This window comes from Rhineura floridana, chromosome 5, assembly GCF_030035675.1.
Source record: "Rhineura floridana isolate rRhiFlo1 chromosome 5, rRhiFlo1.hap2, whole genome shotgun sequence".
In the NCBI taxonomy this organism is placed as follows: Eukaryota; Metazoa; Chordata; class Lepidosauria; order Squamata; family Rhineuridae; genus Rhineura; species Rhineura floridana.
Window position 1 is genome coordinate 42,559,828 of NC_084484.1, and position 15,652 is coordinate 42,575,479.

Sequence of the window (15,652 nt, forward strand, 5' to 3'; positions counted from 1 at the left end):
CTTTCCTTAAAATTCTGGAAATTGTTTGCCTAGAAAATGTCACCCACAAACATACTCAAACATCAAACTTGTTGCATTTCTTTATTTCTGTGTCATATAACATACAAGGCATTGAGGAACAGCTTGATGTGTGGACTTAAGCTATTTTTATACAGGCTTATAAATAGAGAACAGCATTACAGAAGAAAACAACTTGATAAAAGGATAGTTTCTCACAATAGCTTAAAATGACAATATATATCCAATTACTAGACATTTGGGAGAACTGCTAGTTATCATAATGCTGTGCTTGTGAATTTCCTAAAGACAGCTGGCTGGCCACTGCTGAAAGCAAAATGTTGGACTATACGGAATTTGATCTGATCCAGCCAAGAAATTCTTTAATTATCTGTAAAAAGAATCTACTACATACTTAAGAGGGCAGCAACTGCATGGTATCTTATACAGCTACTGCAAATTCCTTAACTAAGTGGTTGCTCTTTATACAAAACATATCCTCAGCATATATTGGTTGATGCATGTTAGTCTGATATGTTAAGGCCTGCCTTCCTTACCAGAACTATAAAAATAATTTTATATTGAAAGAAAATGTCTGTTTATCATACCTTTACTTAAGAACACATCACAATGATCTCTCCACTTTATTGCAACAGGTTCAGACTGGGTAGCTGTCTTAGCTTATTGCAGCAAACACAATATTGCAACATCTTAATAGAGTTATTGTGGCACAAACTTTCATGGACTATATCAGGGTAGAGAACATGTTTTGCATGCAAAAGATTACAGGTTTAATCCCTGGCATTTCCAGGTAGGGCTGGGGAAAATTCCTGTCTGAAACCATGAAGAGCTGTTGCCATTAAGTGTAGATCAGGCAAAAGGAACCATTTATCATCCTGATGTTTTTGTTGGAGTGCATCAGCCCCAGCCAGCATGGCCAAAAGGTCAGAGATGATTTGAGTTATGTTCCAGCATCAGGAGAGGCAAAGGTTCTCCATCCCTGGTGTAGACAATACTGAGCTAGAAAGATGAATCCTCTGAGTTGATAAAAAGCAACTTCCTATGCTCTTAAGTAATTGTGTTTATAAAAGACTTCTGAATGAGGTTTCCCAGAAAACGTTCTGATGCCCTACATCGAGTAGGATCTGTTTTAGCAGGTTTAAATTAACATTTAGAGCAAAAGGTGTTCATTCTGCATGCTGTATAATTATTTCAAAGTTTTCCAACAGCCAAAGGTACTTGAACTGAAATACTTGATTAGAGGAAAAATTCAATAAAGCAAATACAGTGTTTAAGAGTTATATCCAAAGCAATTCAAAGGTTTACTTAAAATATTCCATTAAAAATAATTTGAGACATAATAGCATGCTCCACCTTATAAGCAAACAAGAAAAAATTGTCACCAATGGGGCCAAAATGTCATGAAACATGAAAGGCATGTGCAAGTCTGTAGTATCTAATAGATACAAGACCTGCCTATTCTGTAGACCTGCTATCTCTAATATTTCACAGCCTTTTGGCCACACTGGTTACATCTATGTGTGCATGTATTCTCTGCTAACTGATAACACTTCAGTCATCTGGCCAATGAAATCGCGAGAATAAATGTTATCTTTAAGATGCCGTGAGACATTCCTTCTTCCACTTTGCTGTGCGTTTGCATCTTCAATTCAATAACAAGCCTTGATGAAGAAAACACAAGGGCCAGTTCAGATAGTTCTGCTAATGGTTATACAAGTTGAGGTATGGATCTCTGGAGCTCATGCACTACAGTCATGCAATTGCCATAATCCTTCCTCTTCAAAACGGGTGATAGAAGTAGTATTCAGGTTAATCATCCATATGTAGATAAGCCAAGACACTCATTGCCCCTCCCTCCCTATGCAGAGATGTGTGTGCAACTCCACTATCTGCTATACAGAATTGCAGGGTATGACTGGAAGAATAAACCACTGAATTTATCCTAAAGATGTTAACAAATAATATCAGTGCTGCAAGGTACCAAAAATACAAAATGCTATATGAAGATTTAGAACAAAACAAGACCAGATGTAACTCCCAAAATGGCCAACTATTGGGGAACCACAGAGTCCACAGCACCTAATAAGAAAATAGATTTTCACTATTTCATCAGAAGTTCTGTGTACCAACACAACAGCCATCTACCTTCTAGCTCAACTACAAGACTGTAACTGCAACTGAAATAGATTTCTAACTAAACACACGAAAAGTAATCTGACACACCAAATAGGAAGCTTTCTGGTTTCAAAGACTTGGTTTATTTGTACAGCTTCCTTAGCACCGTAATTATGCTAAATCTTGAAAAAGTGGGAAATTTCTAAAATACCTGTGGAAATGTTTAGTGATCTGTAAGCAATAATATTTAAGACAGAATTCTCCCCTAGCAAAGGGATGGAAAGCTGTATTAATGACACCAGCATGTCCCAACCAGATGCCCTTCAGATGTTTTGAACTACAACTCCCATTCGCCGCAGACAGCATAGCCAATGGCCACAATGGCTGAGGGTGACAGGAGGTGCATTCCAAAATATCTGAAGGGCACTAGGTTGAGGAAGGCCAAGCTACATCATGCACATAGAAAACCCAGGGAACATACATTTCAATGCTGCATTTCCTTAGAAGAGCACAATTCCAAAATATTTAATGTGTCACACACAATAATTTAAAAGGCCCAAGTAAAATGAATCACAAAGTTAAAGTGATGCCTTGGAATTAAGATCTGAATTTGATCATAACCAGCAGAGAACAGCAATTCCACTTTTGGAAAGTTGCATATATAATCTCCTTTTTAACATTAGGGCAAGATCCACTGTCATGACAGAAGAGGCAACTGGAGTTTCTCTTCTGCTCTTCCCCCTGCAGGCCCCCCAGAGCAGATTTTGGAAGCGCACAAAGGGCTATAGGGCAGCTCCATTTAAGTACAAGTCTACTGCATAAGCGGATACCAAAATTGGGTATCACCAATAAGAATTATTGTTCTGAAATCCCATGTATGTTTACTTGGGAGCAAATCCAAATGAACTCAGTGTGGGACTTAAGTAAATATGCACAAGACTGGGCTACAAATCAGCTAAATAGTCATCTTTTAGCCAGTCTTCAGCTAAGCAACATTTGTTAAAAGCCATCTTTGTATAATTATGTAAATACCATTAAAAACCACTAATTCAAAACATTTTAAGGCAAAGGTCTCTCTTGGTATACCTAAATCTTCAAAACTTGAGTTTTCTGCCTTTAAGAAATCTCAAATTGAGATTCCTCCTAAAAATTGGGATTCAGTTTCTTATTCCTGAAGTAGCAGATCATTAGCAAAGAATTTGAACAATACATTTGGAAAATGCCATTAGGTCTTAGGCTGCATGCAGGCATCTGAAAAAAGGATCAGGTGGGTGGAGATTAGCTGCAGGGTGTCCTCTTCTTCTCCCACTTAACTCCTGTACACAAACATGCACTGACCAGACTGAAAGTTGTCTCTTTTCCACCCCTACTCCATCCATATACTTTAGGCAGGCTGGTCCCACTTGCAGAGGTTACCTCCACTCAGTTCTGCAGGATCCCTCCCCTTCCCTCTGTGCCCCATGTCACAGTCCACCTCATTCAGCAGTGTGCCCATCCCTCAGGGAAGCCTTTTCGGGGAGCCATACGAACAGCCAGGTGGGGTGTAAGGCAGCTTCCACCAGCCCACTTTAGCCTGCACTTCTCTGGATTCTGACCAATAAGGGAGAAAATGGTATTCAGTGTTGCAAATTGTGCAAGTGTACTTTCACATCCAGCTACCACTGAAATTACTTACGTAATACACCCTTAGTCCATTTCCAGCTTTTTGTCAAGAGAATAACAAAGTTCTCACTTGAGGTTTGATTATGCATAGTTTCTCCATATGAAGATGGGCTTTAATATTAAGTTGCAATTAATATTTTTGATGACTAAAATAAAGGTTTCATGTTCAATCTGACTAACACTGCAATCCTAACACACACACACCCCTTACCTGGGGGTAAGCCCCACTGAAATCAATAGGACTTACTTGTGAGTAGATATGGCTAGGATTGTGATGCAGGTCATTGTCAATTACCTATTTTCTTCTGTTTGAAAAAACTAGCCCCTTTTAATAATTCTTGACAACCACATCTTTACACTTTACTTTTTCCATGGTGATGTATTCCATTCACTTGCAGAAATTTCTTAAAAAGAAAGTCAAATGAAATACCTACGAGATATTTATACAGCGTTTGCAAAAGATATTCCCAACGGACAAAGTGTTGACTGAACGTTCTACAAATTTCTGCCCATTGTAAGAGACACTAAATTCAGAAGGTGAACCATAAGAAGATGTAACAACCAAATATACAGATATCTAAAACTGCAGCAGTGACCATTTCTATTTTAAGTTTCGATGAAATTTCAAGTATTCTCCCCCTCAACAATGGATCTTGAATACCAAGTTAAATCAAATGTATCTCTCAATGATCATAGTTAAAAGTTTTCGTGTATGTAAATTTAATATATTTTCTAACAGTTTTAAGATCAGCATCTTACAAACAGCCATTACTCAAGCAAGCCTCTCTAGGAGGTGTTTCAAGAGAATTTTTTCTTTAATTTAGCTGTATGAGATGTTCAGATTTTACAAAGAAGTTTCAAATAAAATTAATAAAAGTGTATTCAAACTTTGGATTGGCACAATCTTAAACAGATATAAAGACACTAAAACAAGCAATTATTACATAAGATCAAACAAAGTGATGAAGAAAATTGAAATAATGTCGTACCATGATTAGTAATCCAACTCTAGAGCAATACAAAGAAGAACATTGTGTAACAAAAGTAGAGGAAACTCTGCATCTGAGGTATGAACCAGATTTTTATACCACAGCTTTAATTATTTTCGACCCACAAGTACAAGGTCAAATCAAACCTCTTGTTATACAGTTCCAATATTTCTTATAACAAAGACAAGCCAAAATAATCAGTTATGATCTGCCAAAATATTTACCTCACTAGCATAATCTACAGAAGCACTTGGTCATTTGTACAGAGGAATTCTATATGCACATTGAGCAAGTTTCAGTAAAAAAAACCCTGACTATATACAAATCTGTACACAGAGCCAAAGGTACGTTTTCCAATTCACAGATTCATCGACTTAAAGCAGTTGTCTTCAACTTTTCAGACTCAAAATCCATTTTAAATCCCAATCTCAAATATGATACCCACTTAATCCCCTCTTTATTTCTTTTCCCCATCTTTCTCCTTTTGTTAACATAAATCCTAAAACAAAGAAAATTATGGCAGTGCCACTGGTGCACTCACATTATATTGAGACATAGCCCACAGGGATCTGAATCCGGATCAATTAGTTGAAGACCAATGACTTAAAGCAAGATACCTGAGATTTCACAATAGCTTTTGTTTCCTAACTGCAATTCTAAATATACATCTCGGAAATTTAAAAAGATACCTTCTTTGAATATGTGCATTATTATTTTTAAAAAACTATACAGAGCTGAAAAACAATGCCCTTGCTAGGTTGTTCATTTCTGTTGCTGCACCTTCAGGAATGTCCATATACTGGAGAGTGTACCACTGACCAACAGTAGCAGACCAGCATTAGAAGAGGTGCCTACAGGAGCCCCACTGAACAAGCAAACATCATGAAACAATACTTTAGTGGGATGATGTGCTTCTTCCAGTGACTGAATACCTGGGTGGGGAAAAAATGTGTCATGAAAATAAAAACAGTGATCAAACTATTTTGTGATGGAAGTAAGACAGAACAAAAGACTTAAATAAGCGTTAAGGCTTGAGACAGTCTTAGAGGGTCCCAGAATCTATCCTTAATAATGTTCACACAAGCTTTTAAAAAACATAATGTCAGTGTCCAAACAGTTCCTGAACATGGAATATTAGCAGCCTATCCACACAGACATGTGATAATGGCAAATAATATACTGGAAGGAAGGATGGGATATAAATAAATAAATGCTCATATGCACGAGCCATCAGTTTTCCTATCATTTGAACATAGTCATCAGTGAAGGCAAACCTCCCACATGATCATTATCTCAAATTATTGTATGGATTTTGAACTGCGTGTGCTTGAGAAGGGACATTTCTTAACCACGATCCTGGGTTAGCTGCCATCCCGCACTGACCTGAAAAGCCCAGGGAGGAGCAAAGCAGGCACAAGCTCCTTGCCCGGAGCCAACATGCAGTCATACTTAGTCATACTCCGGCTTAACATGACGTGCAAACTAGACCTGTGCACCATTTTAGATACTTTAAGAAGTACCCAGTTGGCTTTCTTTAACTCTCACATAGTCTAGTCATTTTACCATCTTTCAAATTTGCTTTGTTCTCCTAAGACATCTGCTCAGCTCTGGAATTTGTAAATGTCTCACTCCTGCCACTATATCCAATCTGACAGCACATGGTAAATTAATGAGTTATATAAAATAGTCAGTGGTTCTGCTAACAACTCGTGCACTCTGACATTGTTGATCATAGAAATGTTACCCCACTAACTAAAATCAGGCAACAATAAATCATACAATATGCATGAGATCACCCAACCAGTGATCTTTAGCTAGAAGAATTCACACTTCCTTCTGCTAGAATTCAGCTTTAATATTCTTTCGGCTATTGAGACACCATTGATACATTTACTTTGAAGCAATTGTCTTGAATTGGATGATAACTATTTCCGGCTATGCAAGTACTTCTTGCAACAAAAATCTGTTAGATTACACCTTTCCCAGGATTTCTTTTTTAAATGGTTAATTTACCCACACAGTGCCAATGAAAGTAATTGAACTTTCACAAACAGAAGTTATATGACAAATGTACACATCTGTGCAACAGTTTCCTATGTGCCCAAATGCAAAGTTATTTACTATTACCTCTGAAGCCTCTGCACAAGCTCTGTCACCATGGTATCTGAAATGCCTGGACATGCTTCTTCAGCCAAATAAATAGCCTCTCTCAGTTCTTCTATGGATCCCATGTTCCCCCCACAAGCTTGACTTCTCTCTTTCAGCTAAAAATAACAATATGAAATATATAATATACAATCTAAATGAGCATAAGAGTAAAAACAATCAAGCACTAAAATTTAGATTTACAGACTGCACATTAGATTTACAGACTGCACAGAAATGTACAAAATAAATTTAAACCATTATATATTATAAAGCAAATCCCAACTAAGAAAAATATGTATCTCTGAAAGAACTTTAGGCAGGAGTAGGGCTTTAATGTGGCAACTGTTTATAAAAGCATGATTTAAGAGCCATAATCTAGAGGGGCATGCATGCTACACAGTCACATGTAGCAGGGCCATTTCCTTTATATTCAGCACAACAGCCTTTCCTATCCTGCTGTCCCTCCCTGAATTACACATTCCTTTCAAAAGCATCAGGAAGTGGCTTCTGTGCCAACACTGGGAGGTTGCTGTGCCAAAAAAGGAAAGTAAATTCACTGCACAAATAAATTGGACCTAATTGCAACAAACATGTTTAGTGAGTTGCTAGTCTACCTTTTCATTGGGATCGAATCCTTTTATTGTTTACTAATATGAGTTTGCCACTCTATGCCCAAGACTCAGCATGGCTAACTGTTTTAACCCAGTAAAATAAAAACGGCACAATCAAATACACAGCAAATATAGAAAAAGCAGCCATGCACGTGTGTTATGGGAAGGGCTGGCACCACTCACACCTCTCAATGTTTCTCTTAGCCCTCTCCCCATGGCATGTTGACTGAGGAAATGCAGGCTGCCTTATAGTGGCTGCCTTTCTTGAAACTTGATCTCTCTCTTGTGGTATTATTAACAGAGGTGGGAGAAGGGCTTCCACTGCTGCTTTTTATGACTAACACAGCTATCAGTGTGTCCCCTCTCCCTTTGTAAACCTTCATGTCAGGAAGGGAATGGGGAGGAGAGAGAAAAGGAACAAATGCAGTTGCATCACAGCACTGCATTTTCCTAGCTGGAAGAATTCAACACATCACTATGACTGCTCACTTCCACCATCACCTCAAGACAATGACACCAGAAGCTTTTCTTGACAGCCACTACAGTATGGTTTTAGTCCCACACCAAGGGAATTCTAAATTATCCATTATGGAACAGAGTCATGGCAGTTTGTCAGCCTCTAACTCTTTCAGGCCAGAAGATGGATATCTGCTTTATGAAGCAGGCTGCAATGTGTAGTCCCAACTTTGGAGCACATGAAATTCGAACTTTGACAGGTGCAGTTTTCCTCAACATGGTGTCCTCCAGATATTGTTGGACTACAACTCCAGTCATCTCTTGCCTTAAACCCACGCTGGGGTGAAAAAAGATTGGCTAAAATATTGACTCATCAAGTCCGGGTTCAAATTTATCAACCAGGGTAGATGGCCTCAACCTAATATACTCTCTCTTAATTCCATCTTCTGCACAGAAATAGTACTGATTTTCCTTTCTGAGGTATTGTAGGGACAAGGTAACGTACAAAAAACCTCTTTGAACTTTTGAACAGTATTATATAAATATTTAATTATTCTTACAATTCTAATATGAAGTTATCAAAATATCCTCACTAGGACTGCACCAATTCTCATTAAAAATCGTCATTCCTCTTATTTGACATCTGTGTTTCTACAAGCAAAATTCATTGCATTTGTGTGCTTGTCTTTTTCTCCATCATTTCTAAAGCAGGGGTGAGGAAACTCAGGTCCAGAGACCAAATACAAAGACTCTTTATTTGGTCCTTGGGACTCTCCATAGGCCCATGCCTTCTCCTCAGACCACACCCCTCACCTCCCTCAAGTGTTTTTGCCTGGCTGGAATGTGTCCTTAAACTGTTACAATGTCTCGTTTGCCAGGAGGGAGGTGTGTGTATGTATAGAAATCTCTGGCCTTTGTGTGGCTGAAAAGTAGCCACCAGTGACAAGAGGCCCCTCAACAGCTGCCCACAATGTGTCCATCATGCTGAAAAAGGGTCCCTATGCCTGTTTTAAACCATTGATTGGAAATAATTAATCTAATGACAATTTACCTCTGTGAATAAAGGTGATATAATTGTAGACAAGCACCGAGATAAAGGACGCCGTTGAATGGTATTTTCCTTTGAGGGGAAAAAAAGGTAAAGAATTCTGTAAAAATACATACATTGAAATACTTGTAATTCTTTTTCTATGCAACGCAATTCCAAATACAAACATCTGCAGTATCTAGTCATGCAACGTTTAAATTAATACTGTAAGCTAAAATTCAGTTTTGAAGAATCTGAACTCTCTGTATTTTAAATAATCAATTGTTTTATGTAGCAAAGTATATTTAGGATTCTGAAATCATTCAGTTACATAATATCGAATGAATTCAGGAAAAATATATGATGGAATTTCAGGAAGGGATTGGGGTTACTATTTGTGGGAATAAGAAACAAAACAAGGGCGGAACACGTGCACATGCTTCATGCAGAAACAAATGCAATTGTTGAGGATGGCAAATAACTGCTGCAGCAGTGCCACATGCCAACCCAGGAAAATGCATCAGCAGCACTACTACAATGACTACTGCTGCCAACATCAAATGGAGCATTGCACAAAGCAATTATGTGGCACGGATTGGGGCAGACAGGGTATGCGTTAGGGATAGCATTAAGAATACCTTATCTGCCCAACATCCTAAAAGTCATTTCAGCCACAATGAAGCTACTTGTGCAAAACCATACTAGGCTGGGCTCCCAGAGTGAGTGTGCATGCAGAACTTTTGATTATTTTTGTCTCCAGTTCCAGCCCCTCGCATTGTGTCAGATGCTGAAGCAGGGGTTATTTTGAACCTTCTAAATGACTTTTTGTAGGGCTCAGGGGACTACCAGAGGATGGAATCGAAAGCATTATGGTGACTGCAAAGCAGCTGTCTCACAGTTCTTTGGATTCCAGCTCTAATTTGGTAGCAACCAATTATCAATAGGATTACAAGTAAAAATGTTGTGCAGTAGACCTGCGCCACTTACAAACACAAAGGATAAGCTAGGGCAAAAAGTGTGTCCCATTATAACTAAATTAGAGATGTTGTACAGTTATGTATATTTGTACTATGGTATGCAGCACCCCACTAGTCCTGATGCTGCAATGCCACCATTTAGTCCAGGGGCGGGGAACCTTTTTGGGCCGGTGGGTCAGATCCTTATCTGTCCCCAATTTTGACAGGTGGACAGTCCTGCTCATCTTTCTAAGTCCCTTGTGCAGCTCTTCCCAAACATATGACAGCCAGCTTGTTGACGGGTGCTTGGAAACTGCAGTCCAAGGGGCTTTGCTAGCCCTATGCTTGGCACTTCGGAAGTGCTGAGCATAGAGCTTGCAAAGCACTTTGCATGCCCTGTGCTTAGCACTTCCAGCTGTCTCTCTACCTGCCCCACATCTGACATCACTTCTGACATCAGGTGTGGGACAGGCGAGCATGGTTTCAAGAACGTGGCCTTCCAGCCCAAACTAGGACCATGCGAGGCCAAATTTGGCCCATGGCTCAGAAGCCCCCCCCCCAATTTGTTACATAGGAATTTCTGTGAAGCCTGTCCTTAGTTAGGCTGCACGTTATTCTTTGGACTTTAAAGTTTTGAATGTGAATAAAGTTATGAAAGGCTGTAGCCAGTGTTAGGGTCATTTCGCTCACACAGCCAACTTCACTTGTGCAACCTCCCCCTCCTCTCCCCTGCACACCCTGAAAATTGCTCCATGGGGCTGGGGGACCCTCTGGAAGGGATTTTAGGGAAGGAAACAAGGGAGAAGTCCTGTTGGGCAAGTGGAATGCTGCTCATGCAGCACTGGATACAGCTCATCATCTCACAAAGAAGAAAAGAATTCAAGTTATGGCAATCAAAGCTGTAAAGCATGATACTTAAAATATTTCCCGTTACTTGTGTCCTTCAGCATCTGCAATATAAAGAATACCTTGGGTCTTTCCCACTCGTGTAGCTGGGTAGCACCATTCTCTAGGTTTTTAGGATCTTTCTCTCGGATAGTAAATATCCAGTCACCTGAATCACTGCCACCTGAGGCTTGGCCTTCTGTTTCACTTTAACACAAGTATATTTATGAATTATTACAAAATGGTTTCTGTCATCTATTGTTAATAAAATAAAATCAGTTGGCACACTCAAGCATACTTTAAAGCAACACTACTTTTATTCATCTCAGCACCATATATAAACTGAAGATTTTAAAAACAGTTAGGCAAGTTTGTTGAGTTTATTCCATCATTATTTGGGATTTTATCAATATATTTTTCTGTCTGTTCAGGCAGAAATAAGATGTAAAAAGTGTGGACACGTATACACACCTACCCCTATTAGTTTGTCTCCTCAGGCTTAGGGGAAAGATTTATTGATACAAAAGGATAGTCCCTCCTGTCCCTCACACTGCACAGCCATTGCCATTCAAAACGCGTCCCCTGGATTTGCTCCCTATCTCCTTCCAGAAAGCGAAGAACTAATCATGGCCAAGAAGTGAGACCATAAGGCACTTCTCAGATAAGACAGAATGAGGACATGGCTAATGGACTATGTAAACCCTTGACTGTTAAGCACTCATGGTCATGGACTCTCCCCAGCAACCTTCTATCAAGTGACCTGCCCTTTCAAGAGTTTGGGCGGGGGCCTTCAGGATCTACGAAACTGCTAGACCCCAGCTTTATTAATTAACGTGAAATAAACAGGAACAGCACTGAGTTGTAGCATAAAACATAGGGACACTCCAGGGCAGCAGAATGTGTTAATATTTCAGAAAAACAACATTCAACAGCTTATCCTTGACAGTTAGGTTTTTATAGGCCTCCAAGCTTCAGTATTTAGAAACAGCACTTTCTATTCTCTTGTCGTACACAACTATACCATTTAGGGAAGGCTAAGGGTACACTTTCTGTAGATGACCCCCTCCCACACTTCAGATCACAGGATATAGCTCCTCCACAGTTATTTCTGGTTAATCCAAAGTATTGAAAAAGGAATGATAATAAATGCTCTTGAAATTGCATTACTTTTTACCAGTTTAATCTTGAATATATCCAAGATACATCCTTTGAACCTGCCCACCTCATCTGAAGTAGTCTCCTGCTCTCACACTTACCCATCTGAATCTTCAGAGCTGGAGTTGTCATGGTTCTGCTCAGACTTCCATCTTTTATGCCTGTCAATGAGATCTGTCAAATAAGAGGTTTTCTTTGCATTTCGTATTATAAATTTGTGCTTCAGGAGTTCCTTTGCTGTCGGTCTCTTAAAGAAAAAAAAGTTTCTTTACTAAATACACTTCAGTTTATTTACAAGGATATACTGAGAGAAAGAGACTGAAGTCTACCAAAAGGCTAAACATATAGTTACTGAAGACAGACATCAGGCATGGTATTTTAAGAATTGTTTATTTCTCCTGTATTCTTTTTATTCCACCTATAGCTTTCACTTAAACTATTTATAGGTGGAAACATGGCCCACAGTAGACTTTAGGTATGGATTCATTAATACTTATGGATGGATTCATCAACGCAATATATGCATATATAGCACAGCTACCTAAATCCTTAGCTGCCAATCAAGGGTTTCCCTATTCCACATTCCAGAAACAACCATTGCAGGCAACAGGAAGAGGAGGAGACGAGATCACTAGGGGAGAAAGGAAGAGATACTACGGTGAGCAATGCATTGGCTGTAACCCTTCAACCCATCCAAGTGTTTCCATGATGAAAGGAGCCGCTAACATATAGAAGGATCAGAAAAATTAGAAATTGCTTTTTAAAAACTAAATAGGTAGTTTGTCAATTTTCCTCAAAGAACTTGGTACCTAGATAACAGAGCAAAGCGAAGTGATTTTATGAAAGTGGTACTAATTTGTCATCAATACCACACGCAACTGGAACAAAATGTGGATTGAAACAAAGGAGAACCCACATGAAGTGAATACGGTTTAGCTTGTTACGGATTTGTAAACCCTCTCAATTCTCTTATCTTAGCAGAACACTGACCACATTATTATTAATTATACTTTTTAAGTTTAACTTTTTTTCCTGTCATGTCTAAGCCCACAGTCAGGGAGCATTTGTTGTTTTTATTAACATTTTGTAATCCATTCTTGGAGCCTTTTCAGCTGAAGAGTAAGGTAAAAACGGCTTTAAATAAATAATAAATAAACAAAATAAACATATATGTAGTATATAAATTTCACTTAAAACAAACACAGGAAGGAGGATGGCAAACACTTTCAGAATAAAGGTCTCTAAAAATTAGAGGTGTGTCAGAATAAAATTATGTTATTGCAACAAAATTATATACAATGCACACATCATTCAAATGTAACCCACAGTTCAGCCTTCCATTTTCCCACCTTTGAGTTACGCAAAATGTGCTACAACTACCTGTGGTGAGGAGAAACAAAACCACTTACAAAACTTGGGTCCTTGTTCAAGCAGGCCTCAACAAACTCCTTTAGAGGTTTACTGTAGTTTCCTTCTAACGTTGGTGGATTGTTCTTTGGGATCAGGAATAGAACTTTCATTGGATGCAGTTCTGAATGTGGTGGCTCACCTTTTGCAAGTTCTATGGCTGTTATGCCCAGTGACCAGATATCTGCCTGTAACACACAAGCAATATTACAACAGGAGAGAGGTAAAAGGAAGTCTTTCATTGAAACCAACTGCAACATATCCTTCATTTTACAACTGTTCATTTATAAACAAACACACTCTTTTCCTCGGCATCTGAATTTTAGTTATTGAAAATACGCACTCAAAATAAACATTAAATGTAAGCAATGTACTTTTTAAATATGCTTACCAAACAAAACTCCGGAATTACAATAATTCTAAGGAGATACAGGCATGAGCAACAGCAACCATACAAAGTGGTTCAGGTAAGCTGCCCAAACCCTCGTATGTAAATTTCAACATAGCAGAGTAATATTGTTTCACCTAACAAAGACAACAGAAGAAAGTGTTCATGGTTGTGCCTGAAAATCTTACGTCGTCCTACATTAATCTTACCTTGGAATCATATGCTGACTGCTTTATGACTTCTGGTGCCATCCAAAATGGTGTACCCACAAAGGTGTTTCTCTTTATTTGTGTATCAGTCAGTTGTCCAGCTACACCAAAGTCTGCTAGTTTCACTTCGCCTTGTTCAGACAGCAGCACATTAGCAGCTAGAAAATATTTTTTTAAAAGAAATGCGTAGTTTGAATGTTTAAGCTCAATGGGTTGGATCCAGACTTAGTCATGGTTAGAGTAGACCCACTGAAATAATGACTAACTTAAATCCTTTGATTTCAATGGGTCTACGCTAACCATGACTTAGTCTGGGTCCAACCCAAAGTGTTTAAAACATTAACAAAGGCTCTAAAATTTTACCTTTAATATCTCTATGAATTTTCTTTTCTGAATGCAAATAATCAAGACCTTTCAGAATCTCTCTCAATATTGTAGCAATCTGGATTTCATCAAGAGAGCCCGGTTCTAACTAGAAGAAACACAATAGATTATTTTCAAGATAGTCACATCAATACAGCAGATAAATAAGACCTGAAGATGAGTATTTTGTGTCTTATTGTCTTCTACCTTTGTTCATAGTTTTCCTAACATTGCTAGAGATTTATGGGATATGGAAAGCTTACTTATTCAATACATATTAAAAACTTATTCAATACATATTAAAAAATTAGATAGTCACATAGAGTAGAAGAGAACTGGAGAAATAAGCAACTACATAAATCTGCAAAAGCATCTCATCTGAGCTTGTCTGTACCTGCATATTCACATGCAGGGGTGTTACAAAAACCAATTGGAAGTGCCTGCATAGGCTAACACTAATGCTTAATTTCTGTAAGCAGAACTAGGGCAGGCAGCACAGTCCATGTCAAGCAAGGTATTTGTCTAATTCTGCCTGTGCACCCATCACCTGTCATTCCAGGGCCAGGATGGGGAAGCAGACAGCAATATAGCAACTCCTTCCACAGGAGAAGTCCAGGTGGACATCCCTTCCAACACACGCTACTTTGGAAAGTAAAGGAGATGTTTGTAGGACCTTGATGCTGTAAGTGTATCCATCTGTCTGCAATAAGGATTGAACTACAATTCCCAGATGTTTTAACATTAACATCTTAAACAGCTTCATATTTTAACTGATTTAATACGTTTTTATACTTAACATTTTAGGATTGTGTCTGTCGTGTCCATGTGTTTAACTATGTTTAGTTATTTTGTTATATTGTTTCAATGTGTTTGATATATGTTTTTAATTGTATACTGGATGTTTTTATGCTGTAAACCGCCCAGAGAGCTTCGGCTATTGGGCGGTATAGAAATATAATAAATAAATGTCATCCCTAGCCACTGGCATTTTCCACTGGCATTATGGGAATTGTAGTTCAGTCCTCATCATCCTGCAAGCATCTCCTTTGCTCTTCATAGAAGCATGAGACGGAAGAGGTGGATCAAGGCTTCTCCTATCCAAGACATTGCCTCTGTGCTACTAAAGCCAACACCTCCTGTTATTCCATCCCAACCCCCAAGATAATCTTTTCCCTTTAGGAAGTGGGATAGATTCACAGGAAGGCAGGGGGGGGAGCAGAAGAATCAGGCATGCAAGTGAAAGGGGATCTGCCCCCCTCAAGC

At 38.8% G+C, this 15,652-nt stretch overlaps 1 protein-coding gene across 2 annotated transcripts in view; it reads right to left on the bottom strand.

The window, feature by feature from the left end:
* STK24 (serine/threonine kinase 24) overlaps positions 1-15,652 on the bottom strand; it is a 53,987-nt gene that overhangs the window by 1,683 nt on the left and 36,652 nt on the right. Inside the window, exons 4-11 of one of the 2 annotated variants that reach the window (XM_061626565.1) lie at positions 14,390-14,498; positions 14,027-14,184; positions 13,432-13,617; positions 12,124-12,269; positions 10,951-11,074; positions 9,051-9,119; positions 6,912-7,048; positions 79-5,716 (exon numbers count right to left, since the gene is read on the bottom strand). In XM_061626565.1, coding sequence (XP_061482549.1) covers positions 5,680-5,716; positions 6,912-7,048; positions 9,051-9,119; positions 10,951-11,074; positions 12,124-12,269; positions 13,432-13,617; positions 14,027-14,184; positions 14,390-14,498 — 966 coding nt within the window. In that variant the 3' untranslated portion in view covers positions 79-5,679. Of the gene's footprint in view, positions 1-78; positions 5,717-6,911; positions 7,049-9,050; positions 9,120-10,950; positions 11,075-12,123; positions 12,270-13,431; positions 13,618-14,026; positions 14,185-14,389; positions 14,499-15,652 lie in introns of those variants that run through there. The other variant, XM_061626564.1, reaches the window with a different exon arrangement.